The sequence below is a fragment of the Urocitellus parryii genome, chromosome 10 (assembly GCF_045843805.1).
Source record: "Urocitellus parryii isolate mUroPar1 chromosome 10, mUroPar1.hap1, whole genome shotgun sequence".
In the NCBI taxonomy this organism is placed as follows: Eukaryota; Metazoa; Chordata; class Mammalia; order Rodentia; family Sciuridae; genus Urocitellus; species Urocitellus parryii.
Window position 1 is genome coordinate 140,264,378 of NC_135540.1, and position 17,315 is coordinate 140,281,692.

A 17,315-nucleotide genomic window follows, 5' to 3' on the forward strand; every position below is an offset into this window, starting at 1 on the left:
CAGTGGTGAGGAGCACAGGAGCAGCCACAGAGGCCTCTCACAGCGCTGCAGGTGACCCTGTCCCCAGCCCTCCCCAGGGCCTGCGTGGTGTCCACTTTACCTCGGGACATCTGCACTCTCTGGGACAGTGACCTGCCTCCTGGGGCCTGGCTCCCCACCCACCAGAAAACCTTAGTCTTTCTGAGGACAAAGGAAGTAGTTTTTCAAATGGGCCTAGGATAAAGCCACGAGGAAGCCCCAATCCACTTCAAAGTCAATTGCACCCATACTTTTTCCTCTAAATGATGCATAAAATTAGAATCCAGGGATGAAAGGATGGGTTAGAAATGTGGCTTCTGGCCAGGATGGAGCAGCAGTGAACAGATTTGCTTTCCACCTTAAACAACCAGGATCTTAGGAAAAGTCTAGACCAGAAAACGGCAGCTCAGGGCCAGGTGGGCTGCACAACTGCCCGCTCTGCTCAGAGGCAGCAGAGGGAGGCGGGAGCCCGGGGGAGCCCAGCGGCTCTGCTCAGGAAACCAGAGTCAAGTCTGGGGGCCACTGTGTCCACAGTCTGCGGAGCAGAGCCCCACAGAGGAGGGAGCTGCAGAGACAGAAGCCCACTGAGATCTGCTCAGGAAGAGCTACCACAGGCCCAGGAGGAGCCACCAGGAAGCACAGGCCGGACGTGGCTGGCTCGTGTTGCCTCGTGTTGTCAGAGTGCAGACCTCACAGGACGCACGTCACCAGGGCCCTCCCAGCCCTGCCTCAGTGGTGGGGATACGTTAGCCTAGTCCAAGGGCAGCCCTGGGCCCGACCTCACAGAGCGCAAAAGCAAGTCTTGAAAGGACACAACATCAGAGGGCCACATCCGCTCTTCAGGAAAACCTCAATAAAATCCAGCGTCTAACGTGTACAATTCACAATGCCCAACCCCCAAACGAGACGACCCAGTAGGCAGAGAAGCCAGAAAGGGATCCAGAGGGCAGGGGACGGAAATGAGAGAAGGTGGGACAAACAGACAAGGACCCCGAAGCAGCACGTAGAAAAAGGAATGAGCCTAGATATCAAAGGGGAGGCCACAGGCCACAGTGACCACGGGGGTCAGGCCGACTGTGCAAAGTCAACAGCACCACAGGGGATCTTCACAATCATCCTGAGAAGCAGAGGCTTCTGCTACCCACACTGGAGAGACGAGATCACTGAGGCACAGAGAGGCCCAGTAGTGGCTCAAGGTCACACAGTTGAAAAATGGCAGAGCTAGGAATCTCCAGCCAACAGTTTGGCTTCCGAGAGAGAATAAGGGAATTGGAAAGACTTATTTAGCCACATTTGTTAATATCAAATAATATCATAGAAAACAGGTTATTATTCACAATTATAACCAAACCTATAACACATCTGGAAACCATCCCCCAAACACACAGCACCTTGTGGACACTGTCACTCCGCGACTTACTGCCCAGCCGAGTGTGAAGGGGGCTCATGGGAGGGGACGTGGGGCAAACAGGAAGTCACCTGTGTGGACAGCCTGCTTATGGGAGTAACTGCAAAACTGTTAAGGTCCTAGAAGAGCCGAATAAAATAAGAGACACCCCCCCCCCCTTCTGGATGGGCGGCTACTCTAAAACTCACCTGCAGGGTAATGACAGAAACGTTTCAGGAACTTGGCTAACGCTTTCTAAAATGGGCACGCGGCCTTCCAGGTTTCCAAGACATATCTGTGAGTCTGCATCGAGCCACCAGAAGGTCGTCAGGGGGCCTGGCGTGGGGTGAAGCGCTGGCCCTGACTGCCCACTCGGCCCTCTGGTGCTGCCTGACACCAGCACTGCCAGCGTCCTCCATCGACCCGTCAGCTGTTCAGAAAGCGGGCGGTCAGGAGGCCCGCACTGGTCTGCCCGTCCCTCTCTGTCCCTCCCAAGTTCACCTAGGGCCCTGGATTCTGGGTGGAGCTTCAGACTGGCAGTGGATTTTCTGAAAGCAGAGGCGGACTTGCAGGGGTGAGGGACCAGCTGCGCCTCTGCACCCATGAACCCCAGAGGGGCCCGGCCCAGGGAAGGGCACAAAGCAGTGCTCCCAGCAGGAGGAGGAAGAGCCGGGCAGGGCAGGCTGGGAAGGAGAAGCAAAGGAACATGGGAGGAAGGGCGGGGCAGGGGGGACAGAGAGTCCCTGAGAGTCTTCCCAGGAAGATGACACCTTCCAGCTCCCAGCTTGCTGCTGCACAGCAGGGCCAGGGGGACGGCGGCCAGCGGTTCACCCCAACCCTGACCATCACTGTGGTGGGTGAACCATCCTCCTTCCCTCCCCAGACCCCACTTCCCCTCAGACCAGGGGGTGTCAGTCCAGGGCTAAGGGTGGACTGGTGCCTGCAGATTCCAGTCAAGGAGGGGCCCAGCGGTGTCCCCAGCACGCTCTGCTGCCCCAGGTGAACCAGAGACCAGAGCCGCCCTGGATGCACCCCATTCCCACCAGGCCATCCTCCCGGGTCTCCTGGGCAGCTGTCAGAGGACCTGGCGCCATCTCCACAGCTGCACAGACTCTGAGGACCTCCCTCCCCTGAAACGTGACCGTGAGGGTTGGTTTTAGTGCCACCTGGCTTGTGCCAAGGGATGCCCAGAGTGTTGTTTCTGGAAGCGACTGTGAGGGTGTTTCTGGGTGACAGCAGCATTGGAATTGGGGGACTGAGCAAATAAGACCCTCCCCAGTGTGAGCAGGGGCCATCCAGCCTCGGGAGAGCCAGCGGAACAGAAGGGAGGAGGAAGGGGACCCCGGGCCTTCCCCTGAGCAGGGCCGTGGTTTCTTGGCCCTGGGAGATGTCGGCACCCCTGGTTCTCGGGCCCTGGACTCTGGACCTACACCGCAGCCCCGGCCCAGGCCTGTGGGCAAGACTGAGCTGACCACTGCCTCGGCTTGCCCAGCTCACAGGGGCGGATGGTGGGCTCTCGGCCTCCACACTTGCCTGAGCAGATCCCCGTGATAACCCTCCTGTTGGTGCCTACCTGGGTGTATATCTGGCTGGTTCTGTATCTGCAGAACCCTGACTGTAACAATGACCTGGCAGCCCCTCAGCAAGTGGGGGCCGTGGCTGCCCTCCACGATCACTCTGCAAAGGAAATGGGAGCAAAGTCCACCTGCTGAGCAGGGAGGCCCTTTAAGCTGCCGTCAGGGAGCGCCTGAGGTGGGCACCTGCCAGGTGGGAGGGCAGACTGCAAGGACACCTCTCACTAAAAGGTCACCACTGATGATGCCCTGGGTCACGTGGCCCGGGAGCTGCTCCCCCACCGGTCACCGTCCAGCCCTGTCCTCCCCAGTCCCGGCACTTCTGCCTGCTGCTCATGGCTGCTGATGGCCAACCCCTTCACACCCTGAAAGGAGCCACTGACGGCGCCCAGAGTAGATTCTAGGGCCCTTCACAGGCCCAGGCATCTGTCTTCTGAGACGGGGTACACCTACCTTAAATTTTTTTAAAATTAAAAACAAAACTAGGCGAGGACACGGACAGAAGACAGGGACAAACACAGCTGCTTCACACAGCGCAGCTGGGGGCACCTGAACACAGTCCTCTTGGGAGCCCCCAACACAGGGCAAAGCACAGGAGACACGGGCACAGGCAGCCCGTGTGACGTCCACTCCACGCGACCCCGCGGGAGCCCTCTCCTCCCGACCCACCAACAGTGCACCTGCCTCCTGCTTGCTCCACCTGCCACGGCCACAGCACCTCGATCCTTCCCTGAGGAGCATTTTAAGAGACAGACAATTTTAAGTGTTTCTCATCAGGGTCCCCAAATAGAGAGCAGAAGCAGGACCACTTGAATCAGGCCAGAGCTCGGGGACACGGTGCCAGGACGTCACTGTCTCCTCAAACACTCAGGGAGCAAATGAGCAGAGCCCGAAGCACTGCTGGAAGGGGGCTGCGCAGGCTGCGGGGAGGGGGGCGCCAGGTGTAGAGGGGGACGTCCCGGAGAGGACACCCGAGCACAGAGGCAACGCCTAAGGACAGCAGAGGACGGAGCTCCGCGTCCAGGAAGTGACCCGAGAGGCGACTGCGGGAGCGGGCAGAACGCAGCCTGGAGAGCAGAAGCCTGAGGGTGCGCCGGACACAAGGACCAAACACGGCGATGAGGAGGGGCTGGAGGGAGCAGGGATGTGGGAGCACAGCCCAGGACTCACGGGTAAAAAGGAGATGGGGAGAGGACAGACGCCATGCCCCAGGACAGAGCCAGGCATATGCACAGCGGGACCAGGGCCACAAGGAGCAGAGCCTGAGGTGACAAGATCTCCCGGCAGAGACCCGGGGAAAGAGGCTCAGACAGAAGGCCCAGGGAGTGGGGGAGGGCCCAGGGGAGAGGGGCCACACGTGCAGGACAGTGACTTCCAGAGCACGGTGCTCGGGACAGATGGACGGAGCAGCCCAGGAGAACTCCACACACCTGCCAACGGCCAGCGTCACCTGCTGGGTGCAGAGAGAAGCCACCAATGAAGCAGACGCACCCACCTTTTCAACCAGGTCCTCAGGGGCCTGTTCCTCAAAGAGGCGAATCTTGTCTTCAATGCACTTCTTCAAAAGGTCCACCTTGCTTTTACTCTTGGACCGCGGCTTCCTGGTCTTGGACTGTAGGTGGAGAGGGGTCAGAGAAAACACTGGCATCAAGATGGTCACCAGCAAGCTCATGCAGCCCCAGGTCGCCCCAAGCCAAGGGAAGACTCTGGCTCAGAGAACTGGCAAACTCCACCTGAGGCCAGCAGGATGCATCTCTTCCTGGATCATGCCAGGTGATGGCCTCGTGACAAAGCATGCCTGGGAGAAGGTTATTTTACATGGGCACTCAGAGAAGGCCTCTTGGTGGAGGTGACATTGAACTGAGGGGTGAAGAGACTACAAAGCCTGCTGCAGGCAGGAGTAATGGCCAGTTCAAGATCATGTGCACTCAAGGAGGTGTGGCCCCAGAGGTCTACAACAGCAAGTTCAAGATCACATGCAGGATCAGCTGCACCAGACTCATCTGCCCTTGAGACACGCAGGTGGTCCCCCAAAGGCAGCTGTCAATCATCATCCCAGTACAAGAGGCTCTTCTCCAAGCCCACTGAGCTGAGGTGAGCAACCCTCCTTGGTGCCACTTGTAGAGAGGCCTTTTGTACCCTGAATCAGCCACTGTCCACGACTATGGGAGAAGAGAGGAGAGCCACATCTCAGGTCAGGTGCCTCCCTTCCACCCAGCACAACATTCAGGAGAAGAGTACAGAAGAGTGTGGCTGCAAACCACGGGCGGCTGCAGGTGGACACTGTACCAGCTGGGTAAGGGCATCTGCATGGCCTCAGAGCTGTCCCCAGACCTTGAGGTCAGGACAAACCTGGGTGTTCCAAGAACAGTAAGACCTACCATGGCTGGAAAGGAGAGGACGGGGAGAGGGATCTGGGTAGGGGACAGAGACACAGGACTCCACAGGGTCAGATCCTGCGGGGGGGGAGTGGCCAGTCCCTGCAGTTGAGAGGCCATGTTGTCCCGCCTACCTGCAGCTCAGGTGCAGCCAGGGCCTGGTCCAGCTTCAGGACCTCTGCTTCCCGCCAGGAGGTCTGGAATCTCTGCAGCAGGACTCGGGCCCGGATTTTGGGTAGGGCCAAGCTCCTGTCCATCTGGGCGAAGCAGCCGTGGACCTCCTGCCTCATCCTGAGCAGCTCCTCTTCAGACAGTGAGAAGGCCCAGCAGCAGAGCCGCCTGTGGAGGGGACAGTGGCATGTTCCACCAAGAGGAAACGCAGGTGTGGGGTTGGGAAGGGAGCTGGGACTTCACGTCCCATGAACTAAGTCCCTGCGTGGAGGAAAGGCATCGCTCCTCCGGGCGTTCAATCCGCAAGCCTTTCCTGGGTGCCTGATGTATGCGCTGCTGGGCACAGGGTCCTGTGGAGCTGAGACCTAGAGCTCAAGGAGGCGCCCAGGAGGAGGTCTTCTGGCATTCACGCCTGTGACCACAACCTGGCCCGGCTGGAGAAACAGACAAGAAATGAAGCCCTGTCCACCAGCCCCAGGCAGCAGCACTGTGAGCAAGCGGCACCCAGGACAGGTCGGGGTCAGGGAAAGGGTCCTAAAGGATGGCAACTGGCAACTGTCATTTATCACAAACCTACTCCACGCCACAGACCGTGCCGGGCAGTTTACTGTTATGCACTGAATTATGTCCCTCGGATGTGAATCTAAGGTCAGCACCTGTGAATGGGGCCATTTGGAAATGGGGCCTTTGCAAATGAAGACCCACTGGAGTGGAGGGGACCCTCACTCTGATATAACTGATGTCATCGGGTGGGACAGGTGAGGAGACCATCACGCGGGGCAGAGGCCACATGACAACAGAGACGGAGGTGGGAGTGACGTGTCTACAGACCAATGCAGAAGCTCAGAGAAGGGTGAGGAACGGCCTCCCCAGAGCCTCAGCGGAGCACGGCCTCCTGCACCCCGAGTTCATTCTGGCCACAGAACAGGGAGACAATCATGTGCCTCTGGTTTGAAGCCACCTGGTGGTGGTGCCCCCTTAAGGAGCCCTGGGAATCAGAGACCCCGACCTACGTCATTGCTGATCCTCGACTTACACGAGAGGAGACCAAGGAACATCCCCGGCTTCCTTCTGGCCAGGCCCACAGCCACTCCCCAGGGAGAGTGGCCACACGCTCACTTTCCCAGCTTCGTGGGTCCCAAGGTGGACGTCCAGATGGAAGTCCCTCCTTGACTTGGGAGGGAGCAACCAGGAAGGGGCCTGACCTCTCGCTCCTGCTTCTGACAGGGTCTGTCTGCTTATTCATCCATTTATCTAATCTCTGCAGAGGACCTGGGTTTCTCCGTCACTCTGGCACTGTCAACAGGCTGCACGGGAGTGGCTCTGGGGGGACATTTGCAGAATACTTTCCAGGGAGGTCAGGGCAAGCCTCACACACCCGGATCTCTACATCCCAGTCACCAGGGCAGTTCTCCTGGGGAAGTGCAGGAGGATTCAGGATGTCCGGGGCCCTCACAGGAAGACAGAAGGCCTGAGGGTCACATCGCAGGCCACAGGCGAGGGCCCGGGGCAGGGCACCCTGTCATGGGGTCCTCACTCCAAGGGCCCCAGTTTCTAGAGCACTTGTAGCCATGCAGCCCGTCCCTGGCCCTCGCCCCCTGCACGGCCTCTCCCACTGTCTGCCGGTGACCATCCAGAACAAAAGCACCCGGCGGGCACCTAGGTCCTATCGCGCACCTTCCAGCAGAACGGCCCCTGTGGCCTGGTGCTGGTCCTCTGCTACAAGGACCAGGGAATACAGAAAGACAGGAGGCAGGTCTTTGCCCTGAAAAGTCAGAGTAGAAACCTAGGAAAGGAGCGTCCAGACACACCTTCCCTGGCAAAAAACAGGCCCTTCTCAATCCCACCTCTGGCTGGAGAGGCTCACAGCACCCCGTCTCGTGTGCAGATGGGAGGCTCATGAACCGTGTCTCCAAACAATGGTGCCGAGCCATCGTTACACAACGCCATGGAAACTAAGGCCGCAGCCCTGGGACCTTAAATCAGCCACGCGTAGGAGCAGCTCACGCCGCGGCACTGCGGTGGACCCTCTTTAACCCTCGGAAAAACCCTGAAGAGCCCCGACAGCCAAGCCAGATTTCTCTTTCCCCGATGGTGGCTAACTCAGTGGCGGTTTTAGTAATGGTCCCTGCAAAATGGACCCAAGCGAAGTTGAAGAAAATGACCACCCAGTAACGGGAACGTCAAGTCTGAGTCAAGTGCTGCAGAGTCCAAAGCCGGCGGACGAGCAGAGGCCTGGGCGGCATCATGGCTGCCAGGGCCACTCACGTGCGCGAAGGGCCCGTAAGGGTCTGATTTGTGTGGCTTGGAGAAGACAGCGTCTCGGCTCCCGTGTCAGGAAAGCAATGACTAATGAAGATCAGGGAATCAATGAAGCCAGGAGCACAGAGAGAGGTGGGAAGAGTGGAGTCACTCACTGAGAACCAGAGGACATCACTGTGCATGAACACCTGGGGACCGACTCCCCACAGCAAGGTCGGTGCTGGGGAGGAGGGCTGGGAGGGAAGGGGCATTAAGTCCTTCAGGTCAGCAAGATCCTGCAGATGCTCGGCCACCTGACACCTGTCCAAGGGTACCCACGTAGAGCCAGGCTCTTACATAAACATTCGCTTCACATGTTAACCCACCTGATAGCATCAAGTGCTATAAATCATTGAATACTGTCATCCCTGTTTTATAGGCAAGAAAGATGAGACCCAGAGAGGTTAAGTAACTTGTCCACACCCACACAGCACCACCACAGGTGGTGGGTGCTGGAATTTAAAGCCTGGTCTTTTGTTCTACACTATCTGCATCTCTTTCCACACTGGTCATATCTGGGGCTCCTAGGGTTTCCAATGTACACCAAAATCTTTGTGGGTCTAATATACCACTGATGCCTCCCTCCTGGGCTGAGCTAAATCTCAGTCTGCACAAAGAACCGGCAGATGACTGGGGCAAGCAGAAGACTCCCCAACCAGAGCCGGCTCCAGCTGGTCCTCACACTGGGTCTCTCCGGGGGCTGAAGACATGGTGCATGGTTCACGCACTGGTTTCCAGTTCCTCGGCAGGAGTGCGGGTCGGCTGTGACCAGCACTGTGTCCCACTCTGGAGCGGGAGTCCTCGTGGTTCTGGTATTAATAAGAACCAGTGGCCCAGTGAGCCAGCCAATGAAGGAGCAGGGGAGATATGGTGCAGCAAGGTGTGAGAACTGCACCAGGGGCCAATGTCAGTGATGCCTGGACACTTGGGGGAGAGCACGGGGTGACCATGGCCTCATCCAGCCTTCTCCCCACTCTGCAAGGTCCCCTCACCAAACCACACTTCTTATGGAAGGGACAGGGGGCAGTCTACTTCTCCCTGAGCAGTGGGCCAGGCCCTGTCAACCACCAAACCACCCACACTCCCAAGGCACCCAGGGCCCCCGTCCCCAGAACCCTCCTCCCCTGGCCCCGCTGTCCACCCTGCAAGCTGTGGGTCTGGGTGGCTGAGCACCCTCATGTGCTGGGTGGGTGCCCCGTGCTGGGCCACCCTGGGCACCGCAGCCTGGGCTCCCGCCCTCAGCAGCTGCGTGCAGGGCAGCAGAGGGGGCAGAGGGGACCTGCAGGGCCACTCACAGGAAGATCAGGCGCTCCCAGCACCTCAGCTCCGCCTGCTCCTCCACCGAGGCCTCCGGGGCGTCCTCCTGCAGCCTCTGCCTCACGCTCCGGACGCCCTCCTGGCCCCGCTCCCTCTCCTCGGCCTCCAGCTGCGCGGCGCGGGCGGCCGACTCCTGGCCGTGCTCCTCCAGGATCTGCTGCAGGAAGAGCCAGGGCACGCTGCGCTTGAGCAGCTCCTGCGTCATCCCCGAGCTCTGCAGGCGCCTCAGCGCCTCGGTGGCCTTCTCCGACAGCGCCAGGGTCAGGGCCCGCAGGTCGTCCAGGGCGGCCTGGTCCAGGCCCTCCTGCAGCTCCTCCAGGGCGGCGCTGTGCTCGGCCACCATGCTCCTCCACTGGCCCAGGTACTGGCCGGCGTCTTCAGCAGCCCGGAGGGCTTCTCCAGTGGACAGCTGCTGTCTCCGCTGCTCCTTGTGCTGGCAGGAAGGTGACAAAGGACGATCAAATGGGGGCAGGGTGGTAGGCACAGCCCTCTGGGAAAACACTTCGGAAATTTGTGGCAGAGGACACGGAAGGTTTAGCGACTCCCCACTCCTCCCTGACAATCTCACATCTGGGAAATTATCCTTCAGAAGATCAAAGAAACTATGTTGAAACTTCATGTTTGATGTTCACTGAACAAGACTTATTGAGGAGGTAAAGTCAGGAGGCCGGCCATCTGGATTTCAATCCTGGCTCCTCCATTACAAGCTGAGTGACCTGAATGAGGATCTTAACCTCTCTGTGCCTCTGTAAAATGGGGATGTAATGGGACCTACACACGGCGTGGCTGTGGCGATCACGGGTGGCCTGATACGGCACAGCCTCGGGAAAGCCCCTGGTGCAGATCAGGCCAGGCCAGAACTGCACATGGTGATGCTGTCAGGGAAAAGCCAACCCCAGAGCCACGTGAGAGGGCTCCAGGAGGAGTCAGAAGGGGCCTGGGGAGGAGGTCGCCAAGCGGACATGAAGGGGGAGACTGCGCCGTGCTCAGGGTAAGAAGTGGGAAGAAGAGGCCGGGGAGAAAGAGCCGAGGGCATGTAGGCCTCGTGGTGGGGAGCCTGACGGGAGTGAGATGCCCACGGGTGTCCTTAACAGGCGTCCACAGCTGCTCTCGTCCTACTTGACCAGAACATGAGGCGGCCTGCCTTCTGCTCGCGGTTCCTAGTGACCAGAGAGGGTCCACTCCTTCCTTCTCCTAAGGAAGGCCTCTGCGTGTCAGGCAGTGTCCTCAGCCCAGGGAACACGACAGCAGAGTCTGCTCGGTGACGCTCCATCCTAACCCTGGGCCACTCAGCCTGCAGAGGACCGGAGGCGCTCTCCTGGGGTCTGCAGTCCTTCTTCCAGTCACTAGCCCTGGCTGGACCAGGCCTTCAGAGCTGGGGCTCGGGCCTGTTGTGGTCCTTTAACCTGCGGCTCAGAGAACAGGCGGCGCCCCGATGGCGTACACCGCCGTGATGGAGGCCAGTCCCAGGCTTCACACGGGGCCCAGCACTCGGGAATAAAAGGCATCATCGTCCTCGTCACTCACACCAGCTGCCACTGCCCTCCCCACGCAGACATGGCTAGTCAACCACGGCCCTCTGATGTGCCACCATGAAGCGGCACTCCAAAAAGTCACCACCCATCAACTGCAGAGAGCACAGGCACTGTCTGCCCAGGTGCCCTGCTGGACCCAGGGTGGACGGCAGCCGTGACCTGGTGGTGTTGGCAGAGGTTACCCAAAGAGGAACGGCGCGGCACCTGGCGTACCTTCTGAAGCAACTCTCGTCTTCTCTTGGTGACCAACTTTTGGTGCAGCTTTTTCTTTTCCTGCTTTAAGTCGTTTTCCAACTTCTGTTTTATAGAAAAGACTTCCGTCTGAGCCCGCTCCAGGAGCACTTCCATCTGGTCCTCGTCCAGGTACCCCGCCCTGGGGAGAGAGACCAAAGCCCGTGAACCCCGAGTGGCCGGGGCTGAATGTGCGGCTCCTCGTTGGTTTGGTTCGGATCAGAAAAGCCTTTACCCTCCAGGAGGAGCATCAGCGGCTGAGACGTGACGGAAACACCAGCTGACCAGCTGACCGAGCTCAGGGTCAGGTGGACGGGCGGGAAAGCTCAAGGCAGGACAGACTCAGCTGTGAGGGCAGGAATGGCGGGAGTTCCGGAAAGTAGCCATCGCAGGGCCAGCGGGGCGGGGAATTTCCCAAGAGGAGACAGTGGACCAGGAATCCCAGTGTCAGCAAGGACAGGAAGTCAAGGAGACGAAGGCCAACGAGAGTGGCCAGATCACACAGGCTCGGGGTGCACGGGCTGCGGTCTTTCCAGAGGACGTCAGCCGTGAACAGGTGGACTCAGCCAAGGTCACAGAAATTGAACTGCCACTGTGGTGGGCTAAGCCCTGGGACCCAAATTCAAGAGCTGAGCAGTCCTGAGGGCTTCCCAGGAACAGGTGCCACCACAGAGGACCAGGGGGGCAGTCTGGCCCCTTCCCCTCCGTCCCTCAGGCGCCCCCTCACCACATGACACCTTCTGCCGCGACGTGAAGTGGCCCTCACCAGACGCCATGAGCCAGATAAAGCTCCCAGCCCACTGTCCACCCGGCCGTGGCACTCTGTCCAGCAGCAGAGGGCCCTCCCTAGGGGGTGGCATCATCCAGGACGCTGACTCATGAAGAGGAGAAGGCCAGGAGGGAGGAACGCGTCCCTTCAGCCTCACGCCGTAGAGCACACACCCCACCCTCCTCAGCCCCTGCTGGAGCTGACACCTGCAGCTCCGGGGTTCTCAGGCCTCCACCTTGCACTGATTACGCCCCCAGCTCTCCTGGGTGTCCAGCTGGCAGAGGGCAGGTGGTGGGACCTCCCTGCTCCATGAGCCACATGAGCCAATTCCTACACCCAGTCTCCCATGGTCTCCAGTTGCTTCTGTCACTGTGAGGACCCGACTGCGACAACCTTCTCCCATCACCACCTCTACTCCACTCTGTCTGCAGCCCAGGGCTGGTCCCCAGCCAGCACAGGACAGACCCTCAATGGAGGCATCCTGAGGCTGTGACCTGGTAAAGGCACGGGCACTACACATTTCAGAAATCTCAATGTCAGTCCTTCAAAATAGAATTTAAAAATCAGAGGCAAGACCTCGATCCCCAGCCACTGCTCACCAAGGGCACCCAGCTGTCGGGCCTTCAACTCAAGGCAAGGACGCTCCCTTCATGGGAGCGCAGATTAACCAGGCATGTCGAGCCCACTGCAGGGATGTTCATCAGCATCTTGGGGTGGGGGCGTTCACATAATTTAGACCTCACAGAATCCTCTTTCACCAGAGCAGGAAGCGGTGAAGTCCTAGTAAAATGACCCAAGACACAGAACCAATTGCTAAGCCACAAACTGTGGTAAGAAAGCCAAGCTCACGGTCATATTCCTGTTCACTTTAGAGCTTCTCATATCCTAAAGAGAGCACATCTCATTGTTTACGAGTAAGCTGCCTGAAAGAAAAGCCGAGCAGGATGACAGAGAGGGATAATCCCACGTGGAGACCGCTGCCCACCACCGTTCACCTGACCACGTGGAGCCCAGGTGCTGCTGAGAGAAACTAGCCAAACCAAGAGAAGCATCTCCGTGCCTTCACACTTCACGCCAAAGACAAATGCTAATGCCAGGGCGGGCGCACCAGGGCCTGTGTGGGCTGTTCCCCCACCACCCCATGGTCATCTTTTTCTCCAGAAAATGGAGCTGGAGATTTGCTCCAAAACATCCCAGGATGGGGGGACATGTGGCTCCACCATGACTGGCAGCAGGTTAGTACCTGAGGAAGCAGAAGGATGGGCACGTGGGGGTTCATCACGCGACTCATCTACCACGAGTGCTCTAAAACACAGTATGACGCACGGGGTTTTTACAACTGAGGACTGTTTTTAAGAACAAGTAGAGTGACCTTTGCATATTATGAGCAAATGGAAAGAAGGGAGCCACTGGACAGGGCAGGTTGCTTGGGGCTGGGCTAGGCTGGGGGCGGGGCTGGGCTAGGCTGGGGGCGGGGCTAGGCTGGGGGCGGGGCGGGGCGAGGCTGGGCGGGGCGGGGCGAGGCTGGGCGGGGCTGGGCGGGGCTGGGCGAGGCTGGGCGGGGCGGGGCGAGGCTGGGCGGGGCTGGGCGGGGCTGGACGAGGCTGGGCGGGACTGGGCGAGGCTGGGCGGGGCTGGGCGAGGCTGGGGCGGGGCTGGGCGGGGCTGGGCGAGGCTGGGCGGGGCTGGGCGAGGCTGGGCGGGGCTGGGCGAGGCTGGGCGGGGCTGGGGCGGGGCTGGGCGGGGCTGGGGCGGGGCTCACCTCTCGTGTTTCTGGATAAGCTGGGTCAGCTGCGCAGCTGCAGTGCTCAGAAGGCCTTGCACCCGGGTCTCCGTGCACTGCAGGTTCTGGACCAGGTACTCCCTGTGGCCAAACCTTTTACTTAGATGATACCTCTTAGTAGCCTGGAAGAAATCCATCAGCTCTTCTACATTCTCCTGTTTAAAAAAGAAAAAAAATTTTTTTTTGAAGTATGTCTCATTAAATGTTAGAAAAATTGTCAGAACTTAAAATATTAATTTTCCTTTCAGAAGAAAGCACAGGAACAGAAGCAGTGATTAACACTTTTATCTTCCTCGCTTGGGACAAAGTCATATGCGAACCAGAGAGCTGAGACGTGCATTAGACCTGGCTGCCAAGGGCAGTCAGCACGGTGACCCGCGCACCAAGCAGGATGCACGTTCATAGCTTGGGCTAAGCATCCTTCCGCCACTGCAGAAGCTCTGGTGAGTCAGTCGCCAGCCCACCCCCAGGGCACTCCACCGATGCAGGTGACACCTCAGGCAGGCAGGGGGCACATGGTGGCAACATGACCCTTCATCCCAGCATGAACAAATCCACATGCAGGAGGGACAATGCCTGGCCCACACTGGGCTCTCCGCGGCCTGGTGCTGGACTAAGAGCCTACACGCCTCATCCCTTAATCTAGGCGGAGAGGACATTGTCACATTTCCAGTGAGGAAGTTGAGTCCACGGCACATGGCCATGGGCACTGAGTGGGATGTGCAGGCCGCCCTCTGAGTCCACCCGCTGTGCTGTCCTAGTGGGGCCGTCCCAAGTCCAGCTCCACCAGCAGCACTGGAAGGAGACCCACCTAGCTGCATCAGCTGGTCACAGGCCAGCGCCTGTCCCATGGTCTTGTCCTCTTTTCCCCACCTATGGGAATACCATGCACAGCAGGGATCACCAGAGGGTCCCCACTGCCTTCAAGGGGAGACCTGCGATGCGTGGACCTTCTCCTTTCCACGTAAGAGCCGTGTCATCTCTGGGTACTAGCACCGTCCACACAGGGAGCAGCTGGGTATCCACAGAGGTGGCTTAATACTGCCACTTCCTGGGGTTCCTGGCACCAGAATCAGCGGGACATTCCCATTCCTCCTCCTCGGAGCTGGACCTGAGCTTGTAGGGACCCAGCTGGCCTCCAGACTCCCTGAGGGCTCCAGGCAGAGAGCTCTGTGCCAGTTACCTCCTTAACCACGACATATCCCGGTGACATGTGCTCTTCTTAGTGAGGGCTCTGCATAGAGGGTCAGCACTGCCCGTCATGGGAGTAAGATGACAAGAAAACCCTTCCTATACGTAAGGTGGTGAGTCTGAGTCCTGCCAGTGGATCCGACAGAGTTCCTTCTGAATCTCACCAAAGGTTTATGAGCAAACACTTAGATCAAATGAAGAGGCAGTGTCTTCCCTTTCCATTCTGGGGTCTCCCCAGGGTGGCCCTCCCTTCCCCACATGCTCCAGATGGTGACTTGCTGTCTTCCTGGGTGCCCGGGGCCATCTCAGCCCTACTCACTGTGCCTCTACCAGGACCACACCACGCCCAGGCATGGGCATGCTGGTCTGTCTGTGGGTGGTCAGGGGAATGCCAAGTCCTGTGGCCCCATGGCAGGGACCTGCTCACAGGCACAGGTGTGGCTTCCATGTCCACACCTTGTCCAGTGGCTCTATTTTTCACCACTGCTTTGGCAACAGCTGTAACAGAGGCCAACGGCACACCTCCATGCCCTCTCCCTGTGCCCTGGGCCTGCCGAGGTGTCCCACGGCATGTTCCAGTGTGGGCAGAACCTGCACTTCTGCAGTAAGTAGAGAATTTTAAGGGGGAAATCAGCCAGCAAGCTGACCTTCTGGAACGATCTTCACTTGTGAAGCTAAAACTGAAATAGCAGAATGACTGCTCCATCAGAACCACAGTTTTGCATTCTTCAAACGAACACCGTCATGGACCAAGGCACCGTGACACCATCAGCCCCTGTAGACTTGAGCAGGCCCAACGGTGCCCCAATCTCTGGCACCATTCAGAGTTGCTGCTGTATACACACAGACTGGCTCATAAACTGGAAGAGGCGGCCTCTCTATGGAGCGATGGCCACATTTCTCAAATATTCTAGTCCTAGTCAATCCACAAGATTTCGCAAATTAAGATAGGGGTTTGCTCTTAACCACCATCACCACCACCTGGAGCAAGTCACCAACACCCAGGAAAACCTGGAAGCAGAGCGATGAAGGCCATCCTTGCACACCAGTGACTGCGCCCTGCGCATGCTCGTGCCTGCAGAGAGCCTCATGAGGCCTCACGGGACCGTCCATGGCAAGGCCGGCAGGCAAGGCCGGCAGGCAAGGCCGGCAGGCTGGGGAAAACGACTGGCCCGTCATCTAAGAATCGGGTCTGGATTAATAATATCCACACGCATGCTTACACACCAGAAGACACGCACACCCAAGCACAGCCAGACACTGACCCGAAAGCCTGGGCTGGCACGGGGATGTGAGTAACGCCGACACACCATGTGCACGTCCACTCTGTCACAGACCTGCATGTCATACCAGCTGGGCAAAGCACTGCCTTCAAGGATCAGCTTGTGACCACCTCCTCCGCCCTGTGAGCACAGGCCTCTGTTATTCCCACCTCACAGGAGAGGACCCTGGGCCAGGGGCAGCCGGCTCAAGCTCACTCAGCTGATGGGGGTGGCACTGGAATCCGGTCTAGGTCAACCTGGTCCACGGCTTGTGCCCCAAGCCACCATTCCCCTGCACACGGGACAATCACCCCCGCAGCAGGGGCCGAGAAGAGGAAGGAGCTCACAGGACAGAGCACAAACCAGAGGTGGGGCTTAACTCCAGGAGAGGAGCGGTTTAGGGAGGAGTTGGGAAACGACGCCTCGGTCACAGGGAGCCGAGCTGAGGCCTTACCTGCAGTTTAGAATAATCTTGCAGCAGCATTTTAGCGGCCTCTGGCTTCAGGTCCCCTTTCAAAATAGCACTTTTTATCTGGGCAAAGAAGATACTGTGCAACTCGTTTCTCTGGAAAATGGCCAGCTGCCTGTGAGCCTGCGCGAAGTCCTCCTCCTGGTGCAAAGCCAGGGCGCTCCTCAGGTGCTCCTGCTCCAGGCCGTGGAGGGTCCGCAGCAGGCCCCGGCACTCGGCAGCAGACTGCGGAGAGAAGCAGCAGCAGTGAGCCTGGCACTCTGAGCACAACTGGCCCACGTGGACACAGTCACACACGTGGACACATACACTCACACATGTACATTTAATACATAAAGTGCACTCAGCAGTGCTGTGTGTGCATGCCCATGCGTGTGCACACGGTGCCCAGAAATGCACACACATACATGTTCACAACCACAGATGCAATCTGCACACGCGCCTTGTGTGTGACAGTCACACAGTACACACACACACACACACACACACACACACACACACACCCAGAGGTGCACACAGGCACAAACCAGAAAACACATGGAACTCATGTGTGTGCACGGGCATGCACACACATCCTGTCCCAAGCTGTCATGATGGGGCTGGGAGATGCCCTTCCAACCTGTCCAGACCCTGTTATCTGAACAATTTTCCAGAACAATCACAAAGCAAAAAATTCACAGGGTGGAAATCTGCACATCAAGCTGTTTGAACAGAGCCTGTGAATAACGGAGACCTGGGAGTCTCAACGGCCGCACAGCTCGGCTCACGAGATCATCGCCTCATCTTTCATTCTCAGCTTGATTGAAGAGAGAGATGCCAGCAACCAGGCCTCAGCTGGAATCCTTCAGGTAAAGGAGGCAGAGGAGGTACCAAGAAGTGGCTGCTGGCCCACCTGCATGTTGGGGGTCCCGTGTGAGGAAAGGTGGAAA

The 17,315-nt window shown here is 58.5% G+C and overlaps 1 protein-coding gene across 2 annotated transcripts in view; it reads right to left on the bottom strand.

The window, feature by feature from the left end:
- Evc2 (EvC ciliary complex subunit 2) overlaps nt 1-17,315 on the bottom strand; it is a 101,666-nt gene that overhangs the window by 21,748 nt on the left and 62,603 nt on the right. For both annotated transcript variants that reach the window (XM_026395276.2, XM_026395275.2), the window contains exons 11-17: nt 16,372-16,611; nt 15,921-16,058; nt 13,444-13,619; nt 10,895-11,054; nt 9,125-9,579; nt 5,492-5,696; nt 4,475-4,591 (exon numbers count right to left, since the gene is read on the bottom strand). In XM_026395276.2, the coding sequence (XP_026251061.2) occupies nt 4,475-4,591; nt 5,492-5,696; nt 9,125-9,579; nt 10,895-11,054; nt 13,444-13,619; nt 15,921-16,058; nt 16,372-16,611 (1,491 nt within the window). The remainder of the gene's footprint in view (nt 1-4,474; nt 4,592-5,491; nt 5,697-9,124; nt 9,580-10,894; nt 11,055-13,443; nt 13,620-15,920; nt 16,059-16,371; nt 16,612-17,315) is intronic.